Raw genomic sequence first — 23,863 nt, 5'->3', positions numbered from 1 at the left:
TTGCATGATCAGAACAAGCTACTCAGAGGACCCTCACTGAATACAACTATGCACAAAGAGACTTTCTGGGCACAATAGAGCAAAAAAAAAAAAAAAAAAAAAAAAAGCAGACAATTCCTTCTGATTAAACAACAGTTCTGGGATAGGAAGATGGTTCAGTGGTAGAGTGCTTGCCTTGCATGCATGAGGCCCTGGGTTTAATTCCTTAGTACCACATAAGCAGAAAAAGCTGGAAGTGGTGCTGTGACTCAAGTGATTGAGTAGTACTAGCCTTGAGCTGAAGAGCTGAGGGACAGCGCCCAGGCTCAGAGTTCAGGCCCCACAACTGACAACAACAACAACAAAACCCCACAATACTTCCTGTTCTCTGGGTATGCAACCCATTTATCATTTTCCATGTAATGTGACCTGTTGTGCTGCTTTTCCTCCAAAGCACTATGTGCTAAAATACTTGTAAAAATGGGTAGTTTGCTAGACTCAGTTTAGAAATGGCTTCTTTCCTGATTCCAGGTTTTTGCTGCCTGAACTACAGCAATTGTGGTTTCCTGATGAAAATTCAGGCAGCCCTATAAGGACTCAAGTGCTTCCATTGGCACAGAGGATGTATTGTTACTATCCAGACATCGACATTCATGTGTTGATTTCTGTTAAATTTGGAAGGTATGTCTCTACTTTCCTTAGAGTGACTAGGGTATACATACAACTTTCACAGCCTTGCTTCTGATCTCAACTACTGTTGATGTTTTCCAAAATGCATGGAAGAGTCCACAGAACTGTGAGCAGACAGATGTCTGGAGTCAAAACTATCTGTGAATGGGTAGCTGTTTGTATCCTCAAATAGAGGGCTAAGGAATCCCTACCACTAGACTGTCCAATGTCCTGGCCTTGAATTCTGAGGAACTTTGCTCTACTCGAGGAGTTTTCCTGAGGATATAGTTAAAAATATCTATACACGTACTAGCTGGGCACTGGTGGCTCATGCCTGCAATCCTAGCTACTTAGGAGGCTGAGCTCTGAAGATTATGATTCAAAGCCAGCCCAGGCAAGAATGTCCATGAAACTCTTATCTCCAATGAACCACCAGAAAACGGGAAGTGATGTGTGGCTCAAAGTGGTAGAGCTCTAGCTTTGGGGAAAAAGAGCTCAGGGACAGTGCCCTGGCCCTGAGTTAAAGCCCCTCAACTCCCCCCCCTCAAAAAATCTACACTTCCATATCCTCTCCAAGGTAGATTAGATAAGGAGGGATGGGCGTGGAGCTCAACCTCACGAGGGTGGGTTCTTGGTGACTTCATGGCTAGCTAACAGCTTTTAGCAACTCTGTGTTCTGATGCTTATCTCTGATAATAAAGTCGTATAATTTCTCCTGTACCATCTCATCTGTGCTATGGGGGAATTGCTGAGTAGGTTATATATAACCACAGAAGAACAGGAAGAATGATTTGGGGAGTCAAAATGATGGTATCAGCAAAGAATGCTACAATCCTCAGAAGGGACATAAACTCTAAAACAATGGTTGGGAATGATGTTGGACGTGAGATTTTTCTCTTCTCATATAGAAATTCCCTGTTTTTACTGCCAACCTGGGCGATTTTACCAAGGTATCTAGAGATTTTCTCATGCTTTTTGCAAGATATTGATGTGTGCCATACTGTTAGGGCTCTTTCCTAATTCAAGTCACTTCTCACCCTGGTGAAGGATCCATTGTCATTAACAAGGTTTTCTTCTTTTTTGATTTCCTCTTGTGGTTCATACATCATTTTGTTTTTCTTCTTGGGTTCTCATTACATAAGGAATCTGTGGCAGGTAGAGGACACTCAATGACAATGTTGAGTGATTGAAAGAACAGAGAGAAAAAAAGTCTCCATTGGATTCTTATTTGAGAACCAGAACTTTCATCTTGAAGTCTGAAAACACAATGTGCATGTGAGTCAGGGCAGTGATTCAGAGAAACCAAAAAAATTGCTTCTGTTAAATTTTGGAAGGTCATTATTAGTAGGGCAAGTGTGAGGTCTCTAAGGAATTGATAGTATTCAATGCAAGACTGAACTGCTAGCTTCCAATCTTAGATCTGTCATTTGCTAATTGAATAATGAAGCATATATATTGCTTTTGGTGTTTAGATGTCTAATTTCAAATTAAAGTTTACCTGTCCACCAGGTTACCTATTCACTGAATAATTATTTACTACCTGTTAGAAAGAGCTAGATTCAAAGAAGATTAAGATAAAACCCTCATCCTCAGCTTTTACCATGGATCATGGGTTGAAACCCCTCTATCCACGTTTATCCAAATATGTTTCCTGGTATTTCACTGTGAAAATTCAGTGCTGTCATTTTAAAGGAGTTATCAATTGTGGTAAGAAAGGAAAAAGAACTCTTAGATTTGTGCCAGGCAAGAGGAACAGAATGAACTGAAACAAAGACAGCAGAACTTAGTTTCAAGTCCCATTTTAGAACCATTGACCAGGTCCTCATCTTTTGTGGGTTTCAGTTTCCTTTCCTGTAATATGAAGTGGGTGGAGACAGATGTCCTGTGAAGTTTTTTTTTCTAGCCCTCAATTGGATTTTAAATGTGTATATAAAACCGTAGCAAACTCATTACTGTTACTGGCCACTAGAGGTCAGTACCTTAAAAAGTAAACTGGCCACATTCCATTCTGTTACTATTCAAAGTAAGCTTGGAAAGCAAAAGCAAGATCGTAACTATTTTCTTTCCTTGTTTGGGTTAGGAACATACATTTGCTAAGAAACAGGATTTCTTTTTCCTTCACATATTGAAACCTTGGACTTGACATCAACCCTTCCTATAGTTGAGAATTCAGTTCAGTTTACCAACAGCTTCGTATGGGAGATGACTGAATAGAGGGTAAATCCTTGTTGGGGAAGAATTTATGGTTTCTCAGCAGACCAAATACATTTTATCTGGATGGCAGAAGGCAAGAGAAATGGAAAATGACTCTTTTCTGGAATCAGGTCTTCACATATACAATGATATACTTTCCTCTGGCTAGTCACTGAGAGTATATAGATCTTCATCATTTTGCATGCTGGCCGTCTAATTATTATTTGCCAGAAGTCTGACCTCTGAAGTGCTCAGCTGGTTATACTTGCGGCTCTGGATTTTTTTTCTGCAGAACATCTTTGTGGGTTCCTATGCTTGTTGCTCGGGAGTGATTCCAGTAACTGCAAAGAGGCATGGCGGGCCCAATTTGTTATCTGGAGTCCTCAGTGGGATAGAACCACAAGTCTTTGCCTTCTCTTGCTGACTTTCAGCCAAGACAGCGTCTCACACATCACCCTGTAAAAGAGTACTTTGGTGACATAAGAGCGTGGGCAACCCCTTAGAGTTTCTGGTCACTGTTTGCAGTGCTCTGTGATCATTTCCTGGAGTGCTGGCTAGATGGGGCAAGTCTTGCCATCAGTCCTTCCATGTCCGTGTTGGCACTGGAGAGGAGCCACGGATCCAGGCCTTTTCATGCTGGTGCTCGTAAACTCTGTTACCATCTGACAAATGCATTGGTGTCAAGTGACTTCATGCTGTGGCTAACGCACTGGTTTATAGTTCTGGACTAATAAAAACTTGGTAAAATGATGTCAATTCAAGACTCATTTCCTACCCTGTGCAAATTAGGGTGGACTAGTTAAAAAATAGATATACCAGTATTATTTTCTTTTACTTTTTATGTTAAAAGAATCTTCTGAAATAGACATCCAAGTATGCCATCAGAAAATGCAACCATGATGCCCCTTCGTACTTCATCCTAGTTTTGTTTCTCTTTAGATTACTTTCTCTGCATTTCTGTGGCGGTACAATGAAAATAGCAATTACCTTACGATCCCTAAACTTTAATAAAAAGTATTGTGCAAGATAAATAAGACCTTTATAGGAAAAAAAATAAAATAAAGGTCAGATGGGTAGAAATATAAAGTCCTCTTGTACCTATTTATCATTACTATTATTATTTTAGTGGAGCTGTGGTTGAACTAAGGGACTGGCACTTGGTAAGCAGATGATCTCTACTTCTGAGCCACAACTCCAGCCCCATTTTTCTTATTTTTATTCATTTACTTACTATAAAGGTGATATATAGAGAGAGGGGTTACAGTTGCATAAGTCAGGTAGTGAGTACACTTCTTTTTGAACAATGTCATCCCTCCCTCTTTTCTCCCAGGTTTTTCTTCCCAGTTTCCCCCCACCCCCCACCAAGATATATAGTTCATTTTCCACATAGTATCTGGTGAGCACCACTGTTGCATTTGCTCCCCCTTACCCTCCCAAAGACAGATAAACTTACATACAGGACAAAAAGTACAGAAGTCAAAAACAGCAACCAAGAGGGGAAGAAAGTAAAACTAAAACTACAAAAAAAAAATCTCTTGTTTCCATTTCTTGGAGTTCATTTCAGTAAACATCATTTTACCTGATCATATGCACATACAGCTATTGAGCCTTTGTGATCCTCTCCTGAGAATATCCTCCTTTGGTCTCACTGTGTGAATGTTTTAGAGTCCTGTATAATAATTTATCATGTCCAAATGCGAATTTTTTTTTTTGGGGGGGGGAGGTCCGGTCGTGGGGCTTGAACTGGGCGCTGTCCCTCAGCTCTTCACCTCAAGGCTAGTGCTCTCTCACTTGAGCCACAGCGCCACTTCTGGCTTTTTTTTTCCTTCTGCTTATGTGGTGTTGAGGAATCGAACCCAGGGCCTCATGCATGCAAGGTGAGCACTCTACCACTGAGCCTCCTTCCCAGCCCCAAATGTGATTTTTTTTTTGTCTTTTATCATCCACTGTGTTTACTTGTAGATTTATAGGCACATTCTCATGATTACAAATGAGATAAACCATGCAATCAATGTCTCCTTTGGTCTGGCTTATTTTGCTTAATGTAAGTTTTTGCAAGTCATTCCATTTCCTTACGAATGGGGCAATATCGTTCTTTAGATGGAAGCATAGAATTCCATGGTGTGTAAACCAGTTTCTTGATCCATTTGTCCACTGAGGGCTCCAGTCCTCTTTTATGCTCTCTGTTGGTGAGATGGGGTCCCACTTCCTGCCCAATATGTGCTTGGGTGTAACTTACCTGTTTGCTAGGTGTAGCCAATAGGTTTATACCACCTGTCCAGCTCTGTGTTTTGAGCCAGAGTCTCATTTACTTCTCTGCCAGGGCTGGTCTTAAACATTGATCGTCCTAATCCCAGCCTCCTGTGTAGCTAAGATTATATGCACAGGTCTACCAGTGCTAGGCTCCTTTTGTGTGTGTGTGTGTGTGTGTGTGTGTGTGTGTGTGTGTGTGTGTGTGTATATATATATATATATATATATAATTGTAAAGATACTGTACAGAGCAGTTACAGTCACACGAGCAAGATAATGAGTCCATTTCCTATTGAGCATTGTTACCCCCTCCTTTGTTTTCCCCCTACCATCCCTTTCCTCCCCATCTTCCCAACTCTTCCCTCCTCTTTCTCTCCCCTCCCCACCACAAAGTTGTAAAGTTCATTTTCAACATAATGTCTTGTACATCTCATTGTTACAATGGGTCCACCTGTATCCTTATTTCAGCATTTTGTTATTTCCCTTCCCCTCCCCAAATTAGAAAAATGTATTTACAAGATACAGGACACCAGAATCGAATACAGTGATGACAAGGGTTGTACCATGGAGGAAAAACATACAAAGAAACAAAAAAATTACATAGTACATATGCAAATGTATAAACACAGTTTAAAAATAGAATAATGATGGAAACTATTCTTTAGAAATCAACTGTGTTCTGCTAATATTTCGCAATCATCCTGTGGTACTAATGCATTTCCAGCTCATTTTCACTGGCTGTATTCCACTGGGAGATGGCGCCACAGCTCACTTAAAACCCATGCTATTATCAGACATTTAGGCTGTTTCTCAGTGTGCCAATTCACAGGGTTTGAGGCAAGACTCTTTGTGTAATTACACCTTTGCAAACACTATTCATTATTTTCTGGGAGTGCATGCCTAGTACTAGAGACTTTGCAGTTTCTCTGTCAGATACAAAATAAATACTCTGGCTATGGGAAGGGGAATTTGTTTTGTCTGAGATCTGGACTTGAACTTGGTATCTGATGCTTTCATTCATTTGGCTGGTGCTCTACCGCCTGAGCCATACTGCCAACCCCCTAGGTCAGAGTTTCTTGCCACTTTTCTGTGAAATGATTACAAAGGAATAAATACATATCTTACCTAAAGTGAAGAGAAGAAAAGGCTAGTTAGGAAAGGGTTCTGGGCAGGTCTTGGGGCATGGCTTGAGAAGTACATCCCTTGGCTAGCGAGTGCAGGGACCTGAACTTACATCTCAGTACTGCCCAAAAATAAGTAAAGAAAATGGCTCTGTACAAATTGGTAGGTCGGGGACTGGACAGATCTGTGCCATACTGGGTTCTCAACTGGGACAATCCTGACCTTCTCAACACATGCTGATCTCTGAGCACATTACTGGTTGTCATGATGGAGAAGAGGGGTGGAGGCCAGAGGTAAATCCTATACATTTCCTGTTGAATGATCTGGCTGGAAATGCCAACGTTACTGAGGGTGAGATCTCATGCCATAGAGCAAAAATAGGCAGGACGTGTGAACACATCTCTGGAAACCACAGTAAGGCATTGTGAGCTTCCACCAGTGTCTACATTTGCGGGGAGGGATACTGGGGATTGAATCCAGGTCCCCACAAGGCCAAATGGTCTGATACTTCAGCCATGCCCCCAGCCCTTTGATTTATATTTTGTGGTTGAAACAGGATCTCACTGACTTTGCCTGGGCTGGCATCAAACCCTTGGCCCGCTTGCTTCTGCCAGGCTCATAGAGTCTTTAAAAATTTTTTTCTTTCCTAAAGGACTCTTCAGTTTTTGAAAATATTTGGAAGATTCTGGTCTACAAACCATTTTGAGGAATAGATGAGACCCATGGGAAGTGTGTGGTCTTTCTTGCATTTGCCTTCTAGTAGGAAGAATCCTGAGAAGAATGTGTGTGTGTGTGTGTGTGTGTGTGTGTGTGTGTGTGTGTGTGTGTTTGTGTGTGTGTGTGTGTGTGTGTGTTATAGAAGACTTTATTGTTAGGAAAAGAAGTATTTTTTTTTAAAGCTTTATGATGTGCCAAAGATGCCTGGGTATTCTTCACAGAGTCAGACCCAATGCAAAGGGTCCACATTGGACCCTGAGGTCCAGTCTTAATGCCTTGTGGGTCACTGCCCTGTCTGTGAAACTGTACCTTAAAGCAGATGCCATTTGTGCCAAGGAGTACAGTGTGAGCCTGGACTTGAGGGCAGATAGACGGGAGTAAAACTATGCTTATTAAAGCTTTACGGCGGCTAAATCACGCGTGTACTGAGCCTCTGGATTCTCATTTCTAGAGTAGCAAGGAGACCATTGAACTCATGATGAGCTGGAAAGCTATTTGGCTAGGATTCTGAGCCCCTGATATTCCGCCAGCTGCTCGTTGCTGTTGTAAGTGTAGCAGGGTGGCTTAGAGAGGACTCTGGAGAACCCTCTGCTCCTCTCTGCAAGTCCCTGAATCCACACTCCCATCCAATGTTCTCCTGAGTGGAGTTGGATGACTATGGAGACCCGAGAGCGCCTGGAGCTTAAGTTATGGGGAGCACTAAGCCATGCTGGAAGGGGTCCCCTCTGCCCTTCTCAGGACAGGCTGCCAGGTTTACTGCAGCAGCTGTAAGGGATTTTGGATACTTTAGAATGGAAGGGATCTAGGAGGGGATTCTGTGCTGGTTAATTCCCTCTACTAAGTCTTCTGACTCTTTTGTCCATCTCCCCTCCTCCTTTCTGCTCATCATGCAGAAGGCCATGTCTACATCCTGCACCACCCAGATTCCTTTACTTTCTAGAATTGATCAAGAAGGAAAGAGAAGGGCTTATTGCTTTGTTTTCCTCCTGGCATCTGTGAGGTCCTGGTAGTGGCTCTTCTCTAGGTATAGCTTCTGTAGAATGGCCCAGCGATAGAGACCATCTGTAAAAATGGTCTCTCTTCTAAATCTTCAGCATTCAAATGCTCAGCTTAGCAATACCATTGCTACCACCTCATCCTCTCCTGCCTTTGGGTGGTAATGGTTTCCTATTGTTTTGATTCTCCAACACCCTTACTTGGAGCATTTAACCCTGCTTGCACCTCTGAATACAGTCCTTTGGTTTGCCTGTTCATAGCAAACTGATCTTGAGTTATGTGGCTGCTTCCAGTCTGTGGCCTCTGTGGCACATTTCCAAGATGGAAGAACTCAGAGACCTTGTCATGTGATCTCAAGACGCACTGTCTTCCTCCTTTCTCATGAACTGAGGCCCCTGACACATCCATGAATACTCTTCCTTTTATGGCAAAGGTGGTGGCAGTGGTACTGAGTTCTCCTTAATGTCTTGGACTCTTCCTGAGCATAAAACAATGACACGTTACAAGTACAATAGCGCCTGGCACAGTGCCATTTATGAAGGACACAGTCATTTATGGAGGACACAGTATCAATGGCATCTTTAGGAATTGATGTGTGATCTCTCAAAAATATTTGGACATGGTAATTCATGTCTATAACTTCTAAACTCTGGGACTGTGGTTTGGGGCCAGAGGCAGGAATATCATTAGGTCAAGGATGGTTTGAGCTAAACCGCCAACCAGAATCTAAAACCAACCAACCGACCAAACAACAATAACAATGGAACAAAAAACACAACCCAAAACAAAATAAAAACCCAGGAAGAAAACAGAATGGCAGTGTTGAGTTTTGTAGGCTGACTTTTCAGTGCTGTTATGTTGTCTTAGGAATGAAATGGGCCTAGCAGTGTTTCTTGATTCACAGAGAGACAGAACTCATAGGATGCCCTTCCCCAAGGCATCTCTCAAAGGTAATTGGCATGTGGGGTTGAGAATGTGGTTTAGTGGTAGAGTGCTTGCCTAGCATGCATGAAGCCCTGGGTTCGATTCCTCAGTACCACATAAACAGAAAGCCAGAAGTGGGACTGTGGCTCAACTGCTAGCCTTGAGCAAAGGAAGTTTGGGCAGTTCCCAGGCCCTGAGTTCAAGCCCCAGAATTGGCCAAAAAGAAAACAAAACAAAAAAACAGGTAATTATATGTATCATTGCATCTTCTAGGGTGGTGATATAAACATCAGAGGGTTTGACGGGAAGATGTACTTCTGTCAAGAATAACATCTTCTCTCATTAGAAGTGTCCGTTAGAGGTCAGGATTGTGATCACCCATAGAAGAGGATCATCACAAATGCTGAGCTCATATGGTACAACATATTTAGTCAATTCTGACCAAATGTTACCAAAAATTAGATTATCTCAGAGAAAAAAAATCCTAGCAACTCATTTATTTTGCAACAGCCAGACAAAATAAATGTGGTTTTGATTTTGTATGGAAATATTTTGGGGAGGTCACCTGTTGCTTCTGACTGCCAATACCCCTGTTTCTTTTCTAAACCTGGCGCCTCCTTTCCCCTCTCCTTTTGTGTCACAGTTTGGCCTTTCATACATACAAATGTTTCAACACTGGAGTCATTTGTGGCCTTATCACATTTTCTGCTTGTTTTAAGGTTAATGTGCCAGGCTTTCCTATTTTTATTTTTTGGTAGTGCTGGGTCTTAAACTCAGGTCCTCACTCTTGCTTAACAGGCCAATTGAACCACTCTTTTTGTGTTGGTTAGTTTCAAGATAGAATCTTGCCTTTTTCCCCCTAGGCTGGCCTGGACTGCAATCCTCCTGTTTGTGTTCTCCTTGTCCCATCATTGTGTTTCCATTGTAGTTTGGGATAACAAGCCTGCTCTATTGTACCTAGCTGTTGGTTAAGATGGGGGTCTAACAAGTTTTTCTGACTGGGCTAGCTTAGAATCACAGCCTGCTGATCTTTACTCCCAACTAGTTAGTATTACAAGCTTGAACCACATTGTCTAGCCGGGCTGTCTTAATTTTGATAGACTATGCTTAACATTGGCTGATACTCAATATTTTCAAACTATAAGAAAGGAGACATTTAGAAAATAGGTGAAGAAGTGTTTCTATTTATTTAATCAAACTAAATGTTAGCTAACTTGTTAAATAACCAATATTGTTTAAAAAAAATTATTCCCCAATCAAATAATTTCAACACCTCTGATTCTGAGCACTGTCTCTGTCTTGGACCACTTTATGTCCTATTGTCTCTTAAAGCCCAGGGGTCAGAGATTTCCTTGGTATGCCCTGTAGGGTCTTGGTCTGTCCCATGAAAGACAGACAGGGTCGAGGAAAGGTAAGTGCAGCCGCTTGCCTGTTCCCCAGCCTGCCTTAGCCTGGGAGATAATCAGACACAGCGGGGAGTCAAGTCAAGCAGGAAAACTCATTTATTAACACAGAACAAGCCCTTTTTAAAGCAAAAAAGAGCGGGTGGCATGGCAGGGGAGGAAGAGGAACCAATCAGTGTCAAGGTCACACCCTATCATGCACCTAAGCTTCCATGGGCTGGTTACGCACTGAACGTAAGGCAAATTGGGCTCTGCCCACTCAACTCCCTCTCAGCGCCATCTTTGCTGCCCATGTGCTCTACAATGCCGGAGCCACCTTGGAATTTAGGAGTAAAGCATTCTTTCTCTTTCAAAGCATTTTTTGTCACTATCTCCATGTTAGTACTTGGCATATTTTATGTTCTTTTCTAGAATGTATACAATTTTGTATGTGTGATGTCATTTCTTGTATCCTTAGAAATTTGGCGATGGGGGGCTGGGAAGGAGGCTCAGTGGTAGAGTGCTTGCCTTGCATGCATGAGGCCCTGGGTTCGATTCCTCAGTACCACATAAGCAAAGAAAAAAAAAGCCGGAAGTGGCGCTGTGGCTCAAGTGGTAGAGCACTAGCCTTGAGGTGAAGAGCTGAGGGACAGCGCCCAGGCCCAGAGTTCAGGCCCCACAACCGGACCCAAAAAAAAAAAAGAAATTTGGCGACGGAGGTAATGCCCTGCTCATCTTGGTGTTTTTCTGTATTCACAGAATGCAGCCTGGTGATTTACACGTAGCATCATTACAGTACTTATTCAATTAGTGAGCAGAGAAAACAATTCATAGAAACTTACCTGAAACAAAGGAGGGGACAACAATGCTTGATAAGAAATGCACTCATTACCTTGTCCATGTAATTGTAACCCCTCTATATGGTATTTCCACAATTAAAAATATATATATATATATGAAACTTACCTGAAAGGAAAGACAAAGGGAAGTTGATGACAAAAACCAGAGGAATAGCAGATGAGACAAAATCACGGATGAGAGTAACTGGGCAATTATAGTTCAGGTGGTGACAAAATGGCAGAGTGGATTAAGGAAGGTTTAGACTTGGAAGGCACAACTATTTGTTCAGATGTTTTGGTTTCTCTTCCCTTTCCTTCCTCTCATTCCTCCTGTCAGCGCACTAGTAATATAAGGGGATATGTTCTCGGCATCATTTGAATTTAAGATTTAGGGAATTCATAGGAAATACATGTCTTATTACAATGTAAAGTAGTGTCCTTATTTGTGAGAATGCTCTTAGGAAAAATCTTGGTCCTGAAAAATCGTTAGGTTAAAGGAGTTGGGAGGATGACCTATTAGCCATGCATCTCTGCTGTAACTTCCTTTTGCTAGGCTTTCTCTTTCCTTAGGCTTTTCACCTTTTTCAAATATAAATAACAATGATATGTTGAGGAAGGGATGGGAGAATACAATGTTTAATTCTTTGCTTGGACTCTATTACACACACATACATACACACACACACACACTCCCACCCCCCCTTAGTATGCCTACTGTCTTTCTAAGTATAAAAGCTTCTCTAAATCACAGCCCCAGAAAAAGCAGGTTCTGTGCACACTTAGCCTTGAGTCAATCTGCTCTTCCCAATGAATTGTGGCCATGTGCTCACCACATGCGAGGATGAATGAAGGTAAGGTTTTGTCTTAACTCATATTCCTTCTGATGTGGTGCCATTGTGTCTGGCCCTTACCCGTCTCACTGAATGTATACAAGTGGGTGAATATACACAAGCATGAAAGAATGAATAATCGAACAAAGAAATTTATCATTTCACTTTAATTTGCTTCAAAAAATACTCAGCATCTCTTATCTGTGTTTTGGCCTATAGCCATTTGAGAATTGTCAAAGACTTTGGTATGTTATGATTTTCAAATAACAGACAAAAACATAGTTTTATGAAGATTTAATAAGGCAATAACATTGCCAGCTGATTTTTATCATTAAGGACATTTAATAAATTTTTTGTTAACATTGTTTTCAATTTGTTTAAATATTTACGAACATGACTTTCCAGAGAAAGCAATATCTGGAGGCTATTCTATAGAGTTCATCTTGGTGTGGTTGCAACTCTTTGGTGTTTTACCTTGTTTTGATAAATTCTGCCAGAACTATTCCTTAAAAGCTGCCGAGTGGCTTTGGTGCCCCTTCCTTCCTGCTTGATCCATCTTCCCCTCATCCCAGATGAAAGCCACAGTGATCTTGGAAGATTCAGGTCCCTTGGGGTGGTGAGATTCAGGTCCCTCGGTGTGATGTTCACAGTTCATCATCTTCTGATAGGGAATCCAGATAATCCGAGTCAACGTAGAGGAGAAATCCAGAAAATAAGCTATCTGCCCAGCCTGGGTCTGAGAAGAGGCCATTCTGGTCATTGAAGAAAATCTCCAGCCAGACTTCATCCTCTGGCTGCAGGTAGATGACAGTGGACCCGGAAGCGACGTCGTGGTTCCCCGTATTGGCATCGAAGGTCCTTATCCGGTACTGTCCATTGTGGACCAGCCCGATGGCTAGGTGCTTGTTGGCCAACGTGATATCATAAGAAAAATAATAGATTCCTGGGAAAGCGCAGATGAACTTCCCGGTGGCGGGGTTGTAGTGCTCCCCCTCATTGAAGAGAACCTTGTTAAATAGGATAGGCAGTCTTTCTTCGGGGTAGCTGGTTGTGATGCCCACGGAAAAGGCGGACTTGAGCACCAGGCTGCCGCATCTGCACACACCGGGCAGCCCGGGCTGGCCCTGTTCTCCACGGTCTCCCTTGGCTCCAGGAGGGCCCACCGGACCAACTTCTCCTTTCTCTCCCTCGGGTCCCATGGGTCCTTTCTTCCCGGTCTCTCCTTGGTCCCCTTTCTCTCCAGCAAGACCCAGGGGTCCAGTCTTACCTCTTAGACCTTCAAAAAGAGTTGATAATTTGGATCAATGGTTTCTTTAAAGAGTTACTAACAGCTTACCCACATCATCTCAGCACAACCTAACGAATCGATCAGCCGACCTGCATGCAACAGTGTATCTCTAAGTAAGAAATCCTTTAAGAATCCTTAGTGCACTAAAAACATAGAAACATTTGAACAGAATTTTACATCCATTTTCACAAGTATGAGAGTCTTCATTTACGCCATGACTAATGAAGATAATTAACCCTCACTTTCGTGATGAATCCTTTGCTTCTCACCAACATCCAGGTACTGGTCGCTGTAGGAAGAATTCATTATGATAATCTTACTCCCTACAGGAAGTTCTTGAGGGTGGGGGTGGGGGCAATATAGAACCAGACAAGTCCTTAGAAACTATTTCACCTCATTTTGCATTAGTATTAATAATAAAAGAATCACAATGAAGAGTACTTATATTTATTAACCATTTACTTTGCAGCAAGAACAATGTTTCATTTGCATGCACTGTCTTATTGACACCTTACAAGGGGGAGGCAAGTGGGGGAGTCTTGAGATTCAAGGCATATGTTGAAAAATTAAGAAAACTGAAGGAAGGGAAGTTGAGGGGGAGGAAAGAGTGACCAAAGGGGTGACATTGATCAAGAGGCCCTGTGTTCATGAACTGTTTTGTTGAATGGCAGCTCCTTTGTGGAACTACTTAAAGATCATACAAGTATATTAAACAACAGAAAACCCAAACAACAAAAAAGGAAATGAATGTTAAACTGAACCCCATATTTTTGCACAACTATCTAAAGATAATAGGATAAATAACTAAATAAAGGAATCCCACAAAGACTTTACAAAAAAGCAGGAACTGCTATTTCCACTGTCAACGAGGTAAGTGAACCATTGAGAAATCAGTTTGTTTAAGGGGACTGATGATTAGTGAGCAATGGCAGAAGATCTGAACTCATTCCTGCTTTACTCAGCTGCCTCTGTCTCCACCACTGGGAGTGTGGTAGGAGTGTAAATTGTAAAGGGTGGCTGATGCCTGGAGAAGGCTCAGTATGCTATACTAACAAAAGTATTATGAGTGTCACCACCATATAATAAATCCTGTTAATCCCAGAGTAATGAAGAAGCACGCTTGCATAGCAAGTTGGGACTCCAACCCATGTCATTCTCCTCTCCCTCTGTCCAGCTATCTCTTACCTTTGAGGCTGAACTCAAGAATCCTAATTCTGGCTGACTGTGCTGTGTGGTTGGATACTTTTAAGCAAGGCCTTTGAGAGTTTTTTCTTTTCATCAGTTGTGGGGCTCAAACTTAGAGCCTGGGTGCTGTCCCTGAGCTTTATCACTCAAGGCTAGCACTCGACCACTTTGAGCACAGCACCACTTCTGGTTTTCTGGTGGTTAAGTGGAGATAAGAATCTCATGGACTTTTCTGCCTGGACTGGCTTCAAATGGCAATCCTCAGATCTCAGCCTCCTGAATAGGTAGAATGACATGTGTGAGCCACCGGCATCTGGCTGAATTTTATTTTATATGTAGAAGAGAAGTAATAGTTGTGAAAGGATCTCAACAAATTCAAACTCACCATACAGGGTTATTTTCTGTATGTCCAAGTTATGTTCAAATTTTTATATCTGAATATCCACTAAAGGCTAAATGCAAAAGAAAGAAAGAAAAAGGTAGGCTCAGTTGGAAGTAAAAGGCAAAATTACTTTTTTTGGGTAAAAATAGGAATGACTCAATATCATAAAAAGATGTTATCCAGTTTTATGAGCAATTCCATTGAACAAATAGTGCTTATATAAGAATATTTTCTCCTAAAGGAACCAAATTTTGAGTAATCTGTAATGTACTTTTGCCGTCAGAGGAAATAGTTGATGCAGTTTCTCTTTTTAACCATGGTTTTGTTCTCAAGACTTTCTATGAAGCCAAGGCTTTTTAATCTTGATAGTGTTTTGATATCATTTATTTGCATGTTACACATACGTCAACATTGTTGTTTCCCCCCGTTAGTTGGCAAAGTCAGCAATAGAGTGTTCTGGACAATGTACATTGAAGGGAAATGAAATCTGCATCTATCCTTAAGACACCAAGTACTCTGTTTTAATAATTTTTGGAAAGCAGCTGTTCAACAATTTATGATGCATACTTCTAACAATGAATATGATTTTTTTCTTGGTGAGTTGGGATTACTGTCTTGTCCCCTAGCTGTAGATGGGTTTTGTTGTTAAGTTAAAACTCTACTAGTTCCAGCAAGAATACATTCTGATATCTGTTTATTGAAATAAGATATTAATAGTCTGAAATTTCCTTGTTCATTTCTTTGGGTAGAAGTGGAACAGCCAAGCTATTTTGCCATTAAGTTAACTTCAGAATCAATGTCTGTGGCTTTTAAATGATCATTTGTCTTCATTAGGAGCTGCACTTTTTTTCTCTGTCGTCATCACTGGCCTTTGATGCATTAATCAGGGGGAAAACAAAGGAGGAGGCAACAATGGTCAATAGGAAATGTACTCATTACCTTGCTCATGTAACTGTAACCCCTCTGTACAGCATTTTTGCAATAAAAAAGTACACAAAATTACATGAAAAAATTATTTTGGTCCTAGTAATGATTTTAAACCTAAGACTTCATTACAAACTCACTCCTCCCACCTCTGATTTCCAGCAAGTCACTCCTTGTCTGATTTCAAATATTCCATTTGTTAATATGGGGAAAATGAGCCTAAGTTTACCCCAAACTAGTCAGTGGTTCTGGGACAAAAACCTGTCAGCCATAGTTATTGGGTCTAAAGCAGGAGCTTGATCTCTCGGATTTAAGCTTCCCAGTGTTGAAACTACTGAGATTGAATCATAAGAAGTATTGGAATGCAAATAATAGTAATGGAATAATATTAGTATTAGAATCATGACATTGGAATCTCAATGCTTGGATTTTCTATAACAATATTTAGTATGCTCAACTGCTGGCTGATCATCATGGATCATTAATTTACAGCAGTTATTCATTTTTTTTTCTGAAAAAGAAAGTTCATATGTTCAGGACCTACAGATTAAGACTAGAAAGAAGGGAGGAATTATTTTCCCTACTCAGATAAATGCTTGCATAGAGAGGAGAATTCTGAGTCATGGTTGGTTAATGCTTAGCTACTGTAGCCCAGACAGAAAGAATTTCTTCTTAATTCCCCATGAAGTATGTTTTTCTGTATTTGACCTTCCATGTCATCTACCTAGCCACCATTTATGGATTTTTGCATATACTCAGAAAGCAAGGTAACTGGGTGTCGGTGGCTCATGCCTGTACTCCTAGCTGTTCAGGAAGCTGAAATCTGAGGATCAAAGCACAGGAAAAAAAGTTTGTGAGACTCTTATGTCCAACCAGTAAAAAGCCACTAGCAGAGTTATAAGTACATGAACATAGGTGGATTGGTGGAGATGGGGTATAACCACATATGATTCAAACTGTAGGGATTCAAAATACTTAAATCTGAGATAACACTAAAATTTCATGGGACAGCTTAAATACTTTTAGCATACCATATGGCTATCTTTGCAGATCTAAATATAACAGCTAACATTTACTGAGTGCCTACTACATAGCAGGTATGCTCCGAAGTGTTTGCAAGTATTCTTGTTTTCATGCTTCACAATCACCTTTACTATTACTGGCTTAAAACAAGGGAATTGAGAGAGATTACAAAGGCTTTCCCCAAGAATAAGTAACTGAAAGAGCCAAGAGATATCTCTATCTATCTATCTATCTATCTATCTATCTATATTATTGTTAGTATAAAGGAGATTTTTCTGACTTCAATGTTTATACATTTGGCAATGATATTATTTCTAGATATAGTAAAACTAAATGTATCAGTAATATCTCACCATAATCTTGATGCTGTTATCTGTTTCCAAAGATATTCCTGGCTCAGTGGTCTAGAATAATACATTTAGGGTCTAGATTCAAGGTTCTGATGTTGTATCTTTACTTACAGATATCTAATAGTGAACAGTGCTAGCTATTAGCTATTCATTTGTCAACTATTTCCTGCAAGGAAAATTCATTTATTTTACAATATCTGAATTTTGTTGTATTGTCTCACAGAAACCCAGGAAATCATGATGGTTAGATTAAAAGCATGGTTCCTAGAGCTAATGATTTCTCCCTCCCTTCCTATTCTTTGTCTCAACTTTACCTTCAGAAAGTTGTTTTCAAAGATTGATTCCAAATCCCATCCTCTTTTAAAAGTTCACGCAGCCTGTTTAGAATTTCCATGTGGCTTACCTTGAAGGGGGGCACAGTCTGGCAAGCTTCCCAGGCCAACTTATTTGTGGGAGGACAAAAGTGAGAATTACGGAAAGGCGAGGGGACAGTTGTGTTGCTGTCAGGAGCTGTAGAAATCTCAGTTTTCACTACTACAGGCCAGGAGGAAGGCGATGAATTGGGAGAGATAGCAATGTGAGGCTACTGTCATTTCATCTGTGAAAAATAAAGTCTAGAATCCTGTGTGGGGAGAGGGGGATCTATATTCAGTGTATCAGTAGAGGACAGAATGACACTGGATGTCTGGCTTCTAATTTTCAACTGTGTTCAGTTTGTAGACCTCTCACCCTGCCCATCTGTCGCTCTCTATCCATGCACTGAGCCATTGTTTGGAGCTAGAATAGCTTGGTTACCTCAGGCATCTAACATCACAGTCTACCTCTGGCAGGCATGAAAATCGCACCTGCTATGCCTCTTGCCTCCAAACCATTTCACCATGCCATGGGTTTCCTCACTCCCCTATACGCTAATGTCTGTCTGAGTTGTCATGTAATAATGTAAGGATTCAGGTCAAAAGATCAATGCAGTATCTGAAGAACAGTAAGGACTGAATAATATTTTTTCTTTCTATGGGTAATGGGGCTTGAACTCAGGGCCTATATACTGTTTCTGAGTTCTTTTGCTCAAAGTGGGTACTTAAACAATGGAAGTTGAGGTACAGCTCCACTTCCAGCTTTCTAGCAGTTAATTGGAGATAAGAGGCTCAAGGACTTTCCAGCCCCAGCTGGTATTGAACGATGACCCTCAGATCTCAGCTAGGACTAATTGCTAGGACTACAGATAGGCACCACTGGTGCCTAGCTAAATTCTTATGATGAATAATGGTGAAATACAGAAGAAAAAAAGGAGCAAAGACAGAGGGAATCGTTTCCAGGTGGGGGTGAACGAGGTGTATTTTTTTAATGGAGTTCATGTATTACCTGCAGTTCCTTTTTCACCTTTCTCTCCCTTCCTGCCATCTCTGCCATCTCTTCCCGGAAGGCCAATGCGGCCATGGGGCCCAGGTGAGCCATTTGCTCCAGGCGGGCCTGGAGGTCCAGATAAGCCAGGGATGCTACAGATGTACTTCGGGCTGTAGTTCTCTCCTTTGGCCTGGTTGCCCCGAGGCTGTCCACTTGCACAGATGGCAAAGCTTGTAACATAGAGCAAGACAAACATCTTTGGCTCTGGAAGAGAAACACACACGGACATAAAGGCACCCTCTCAGGGTGAGGGTTTCGCATAATCCATTCCGTCTGAGCGTGAAGAGACACATTTGTGAGAACTCACTCCAGCGTGTGTCTTTTCCACATGTGTAAGGCACTGGTCCCCTTCCCTCCCTCCTCCACCCCCCCCCCCAGCCCCATGGCAGGCTGCTAGCACACGCTTTTGACACAGAGTTCCCACTGCCCTGGTGCAGATGAAGGACTGGTTTACGTTTTTTCAATGAAGTTTTTGCCAAATTATCCCTTAAAAAAAATAGCAAATGAAAGGTGGAAAGGAGTAAGATCAGTATTGGAACTGTTGACCCACTTGGAGACAAGATGATTACTGCTCATGAGGTTTTTTGTTTTTGTTTTTGGTGTCAATCCTGGGGCTTGAACTCAGGGCCTGGGTACTAACCCTTAGCTTTATCGCTCAAAGCTGGTATTCTACCACTTGAGCCATGCTCCACTTCCAGAATTTTGGTGGCTAATTAGAGATTCTTAGACACTTTCCTGTCTGGCGGGCTTTGAACTGCCATCCTTGGCTTCCAGGTGTGATCAGTACCCGGCCCCCTCTCAGTTTACTCCATACATCTTCCCAGCCCTTTTTGTCAATGATGTACAGGAAATGAGACTGTGACACATCCATAATCCCTTAACAATTGCAGTATGTCAATAATTGTTCTTTCTAACAAGTTATTCTTGACATTAAATATCATTGCTTTGCTCTGTACTTTTATGTATATGGCCACCCATTATGTTGTTTTCAGTGTTCTGTCAACATAAACACCATCTGGATATCACTCTGACTAATCTCTGCATGCATCCTGGGTCATTTTCTTAGGATTCTTGGGCTTTTGATAACAGAGTGAAGGAAAAGGCATTTTTTCAGGAAAACCATCTTTTTCACTCGATAATCATGGGTAATGCCAGTTCACGTTAATTGGAGTACTGCGCATATCCGGAGGGGAGTCTCAAACTTTAATTTAAAATCTGCAGGATATAATGCTGTGGCGCCCCATTAAGCTGTTAGTACTCGGGGTCAATTAAAGAGCTGTGTGAAATTAAGCCATGCGTGGTGCCACGCTGCTCTGAGCGAAGGAGGCAGCAGCGTGCCTCAGTTCTAATTTAATAGGACTTGGGTTCACCCTCCACAAAGCTGCAAGTGGGGAAGGACTAGTCCTTTATTTGTAGGGCATCCTGGAATACAGGCGGAGGGTGGATGGAGAGGGACAGTATAGGCTGAAGCAACCTGATATTTTAAGGTAAATATATGATCCTTAGGATGAACAAAAAAGCCAAGCCTGAACATGAGTGCCCCTCGCCCCCCACCAAGTTCCAGCCCCAGTACTGGTATGTGTGCATGCATGTGTGTATGTGTCTGTGTGTGTGCACACTCACATACCACCACCACCACTGGAACGAGGTAATCAATTCAGTACACAGCATAATCTAACTACAGAATATTTTAAAAATCCCCTAAAGAAAATATATCCATTAGTAGGCATAGCTCAATATGTTTTAAAGCGTTACATTATGCAAATGTATGTGTACAGTGTACTAAAGTGCAGTTTTTATTTTATACTTTCATGCTCCTTTAGAGTTAGAAAAATCAAAGCTCTGGAAACAATGCTAATCCTAAACAGGTCTGTTTGGGCTGCTAATTGGAGATTTTTTTTGTCTTATTTTTCTATAGAGACAACAATGTAACAGGATTTTAGCTTTTAAAACACATATTTAAAAGCACATATTATATACCAGAGCTTTCATGTTAATGATTGTTTTGAATCTTTAAGACCGAATTGTGACTAGTAGTAGAGACTGGTTCCTAAAGTTTTCAGTCAAAGGATCTTTTGTTTGCTAATCTAGTGATGGGAAACACTTGGAGAAATATTATTTTAGTCCATGTAAGGGTTGTGCTAGCTAACACTTTCATAGATTGAGATATCCTTTTGGAAATTACTAACAACATATAAGCATACTTTTGCTTCTAGAAAGAAAAAAATGCTGATGAAAATGGAAAACATTATAGCAATTCTCTAAAAAAGTTAAATATGAAGTTACCATAGAACCTAGCAATTCTACTTCTGAGTATATATTCAAATGAAGTAAGCCTAGAGACTCAAACAGATTTTAACAACATTATCTGTGGTAGCCAAAAGGTGGAAGTAGCCTGTGTCTAGTGTCCAATGATTGGATAAACAAAACATAGTAAACACATACAATGAAGCATTATTTGGTCTTATAAAGGAAGGATCTAATACAACGTGGGTGAATGAGCCTTCAAGACATCATGCGAGCCGACGTTAGCCACTCACCAAAGGACAAGCATGCATGATTTCTATCACATTCTTTAGTCACATTTAGAGAGGCTGAGATTCCACAGTCTCTCTGTGGCTGTGCCTGAGCTGTCCTAAGATGGTACCGTCAGGATTTGAACTGAGTTTCTTTTTTGTCTCTGAACCCTTGAGAGAGGGAAGCTATCATATCCGATTTCAGGACAAAGGGCTGGATTTGATTGTTAATTCAAGTGGAAAACGCATGTTGCCTGGAAATCATTGGAAAGGGAATAGGTGACCAGGGAGAGGCAACACAGGCCTTCTTGTCCTCCAATGTGGAGATTTCATTCCAGTAAGGCTTTGTTCTTCCCTGGCTATATAAGGAGAGGTGCTGACTTGGAATAGGATAGGGCCTTTACCCGTCCACACGCAGTTTCTTCTGTGATGCAGCTCTGATGTTTTCCTTTGGGATCCTGATTTCCTCTGTTGAACTATTTTTCCTGTATCAATCAGCTCCCTGGCCTTAACACTAGACAGGTCCTCACAAAGGTCATGCAATATCTGGTGTCATGGCTTGGTCCCTAGCAATGAGCAAACTCACATTGTAGGACAGAAACTGGGCGGTGATAGTAGAGGCCGAATAAAGAACGAATGAAGGAAAAAAAAGTATATATTCATCAGTGTTTAGTATTATCCAAAGTTCACAATTTATAAAGTTTGGGCTTTTTTCAAATGTAATATGATGGTACCACAGTAAAAAAAAATCCTAGTATTTACAAAATATTTAATAGTCTACAAAGCCATGCTAAGTTCTTGTCATCCTCCTAAAGACCTTTAGCCCCATGGAAGCAAGGTCCAGGAGCCATTGTCCATGGTTGTGAACTAGAGTCAGACCAGAGATTTAGAACAAGGTCCCCACTTTTCCTGGATTCTTAATATAGAACCACCTATTTAATATACTAAAAATCTACCCTAAGGAAGACAAGCCACTGCACCTACATTTGCCAAAACTCTACAAAGAGGAAAAACATGCCATACCGTGCTCTGAGTTGGTTTCCTTCAGGATTCTCAGTGCAAAAGGGATCTGAGGATCTTTCATGAGAGTTCAGTGAAAAACTTGCTTTTGGTACCAGACAGAATGGTGGGTCCAAGTTCTCAAAAGATTTCTGAAATAGTTGTGCTAAAAATAGTCCCATATAATCCCAAAGAGCCAGAGGCCCTGGAAGTTATTCATCCAGGAAAGCTCAACTCAGGGACCAGTTAAAACGACTGTTTTCTTTGGGATAAGCTCGAAATGCCTGCTTTCCTTGACTGGTCAGTTTTGAAGCTTCTCCATCTCTGATGTGCTGTGGCCTCATTTTCAGATTGGTTTATTTAGTGCTTTCCCTGTTCATTTGTTTTCCATTGAGTGGAGGGTCCAGGAAAAAAAAAAAATGACTCTCAGCTTGGAAATGAGAGTTGTTAAGTTAGAGAAAAGAGTCGATTCCTATTAGAGAGTTTCTGAAGTAGAATCTTTAGAGTCTAGACCCAGGTGGTGTCCTGGAAGAGCTAGGGGGCACTACTCCAATTCTTGGTAAACATGGCAGGAAAATGGTCCTTCGCTCTATGGGTTGCATGAAAGTAAGAGGGAATGAGTACCATACTGACGTTTTCTTTGTTCTTTGTTGAATGGATAAATGATTGAGGATTTTCAGACTAATGGGCCTTTGTTCCCACAAAGAACCCATCATAACAACTCAAAAAGAGGAACGATTGTCCAACGTCTAAGACTAGTCATCTTTGGTGCAATCAATTTCTTTGTGTCTTTTTCATAGGGATTTCTCATATCTCCTTGGCAACAGCAATATATAATTCATAGATGTCATTTATGGAGCTTAAGTGACTGGAAAAAAAATCTTGTTTTCATCTTGCTTTCTCCCTTATTCTTTTCAAGCAAGGAGAACTCTAAAGGAAAGAATTGTTTCCAAGAGTTAGGGATGTGAATACAGCCCACACATTTAACCAAAGACAGCAGTGGACTCCATATTCTGATAGGGTTTATTCTTTGTCTTAATTACCCAGGAAATGGTCTTTTGAATTTGCTGTCTTTCAATATCTGAATGCTGACTTGGCATGGCAATAAAATACCTTGAGCATAGATGCAAGTCACTTTTTATTTGTGAATTAGGGTAGAATATCATCAGAGTCCCTCAATTGTTTTCTCATCCTCAAAGTAAAATGGTGAGCCTGCATAATTTCTAAGGTCCTTATAATTCTGAATATTCTCTCACAAGGTGTATCAATTGTCAGTTTTAATTTCAGGTGGTCCAAACTTTTAATATGTGTATTTGTTTGTAAGTGATGATCTGTTCTAGAAAGGGTTTTTATCATTCGATTTTTGGAAAACAAAATCTCTGCCACAGAATTTGAGTGATTTTGATGGCCAATAACAAGATAGATGTGGTCTCAACTTTCGACTCATTTAGCCATATGTTGGCATAGTTTATAGATACTCATATTGGTGTGTGTTTGTGTGTGTGTACACGTGCGCGTGTGCTTCATACCTTCTCTAGTATCCTTTTAATATTGCCTACTACAGTTCAGATTTTTTTAAATCTTTTTTTTCATGTCAGTCCTAGGGCTTGAACTCAGAGCCCGAGTGCTGTCCCTGAGCTTCTTTTGCTTAAGGCTTGTGTTCTACCAATTGAGCCATAGTGTCATGTTCCAGGGTTTTGGTGATTAATTAGAGGTAAGAATGTCACAGACTTTCCTTCCTGGGCTAGCTTTGAGCTGTCATCCTTAGATCTCAGCCTCTTGAGTAGCTGGGAGTACAGGCATGAACCACCCGCACCCAGCATTTTTTTTTTTTTTTTAACTAGTATCACTTACTTGGATTCCATCCAACTAGTGGATTTCATCTCAA

The 23,863-nt window shown here is 41.1% G+C and overlaps 1 protein-coding gene across 2 annotated transcripts in view; it reads right to left on the bottom strand.

The window, feature by feature from the left end:
* Window positions 1-12,183: 12,183 nt before the first annotated feature.
* Window positions 12,184-23,863, bottom strand: part of C1qtnf7 (C1q and TNF related 7) — an 86,256-nt gene continuing 74,576 nt past the window's right edge. For both annotated transcript variants that reach the window (XM_042674755.1, XM_042674756.1), the window contains 2 exons: window positions 18,419-18,664; window positions 12,184-13,180 (listed from right to left, as the gene is read on the bottom strand). In XM_042674755.1, the coding sequence (XP_042530689.1) occupies window positions 12,549-13,180; window positions 18,419-18,664 (878 nt within the window). In that variant the 3' untranslated portion in view covers window positions 12,184-12,548. The remainder of the gene's footprint in view (window positions 13,181-18,418; window positions 18,665-23,863) is intronic.

The sequence above is a fragment of the Dipodomys spectabilis genome, unplaced genomic scaffold (genome assembly GCF_019054845.1).
Source record: "Dipodomys spectabilis isolate Male_0828 unplaced genomic scaffold, ASM1905484v1 ptg000021l, whole genome shotgun sequence".
Lineage (NCBI taxonomy): Eukaryota > Metazoa > Chordata > Mammalia > Rodentia > Heteromyidae > Dipodomys > Dipodomys spectabilis.
Note: the sequence above shows the minus strand (reverse complement) of the source record. Positions and strands in the feature narration are given on the sequence as shown.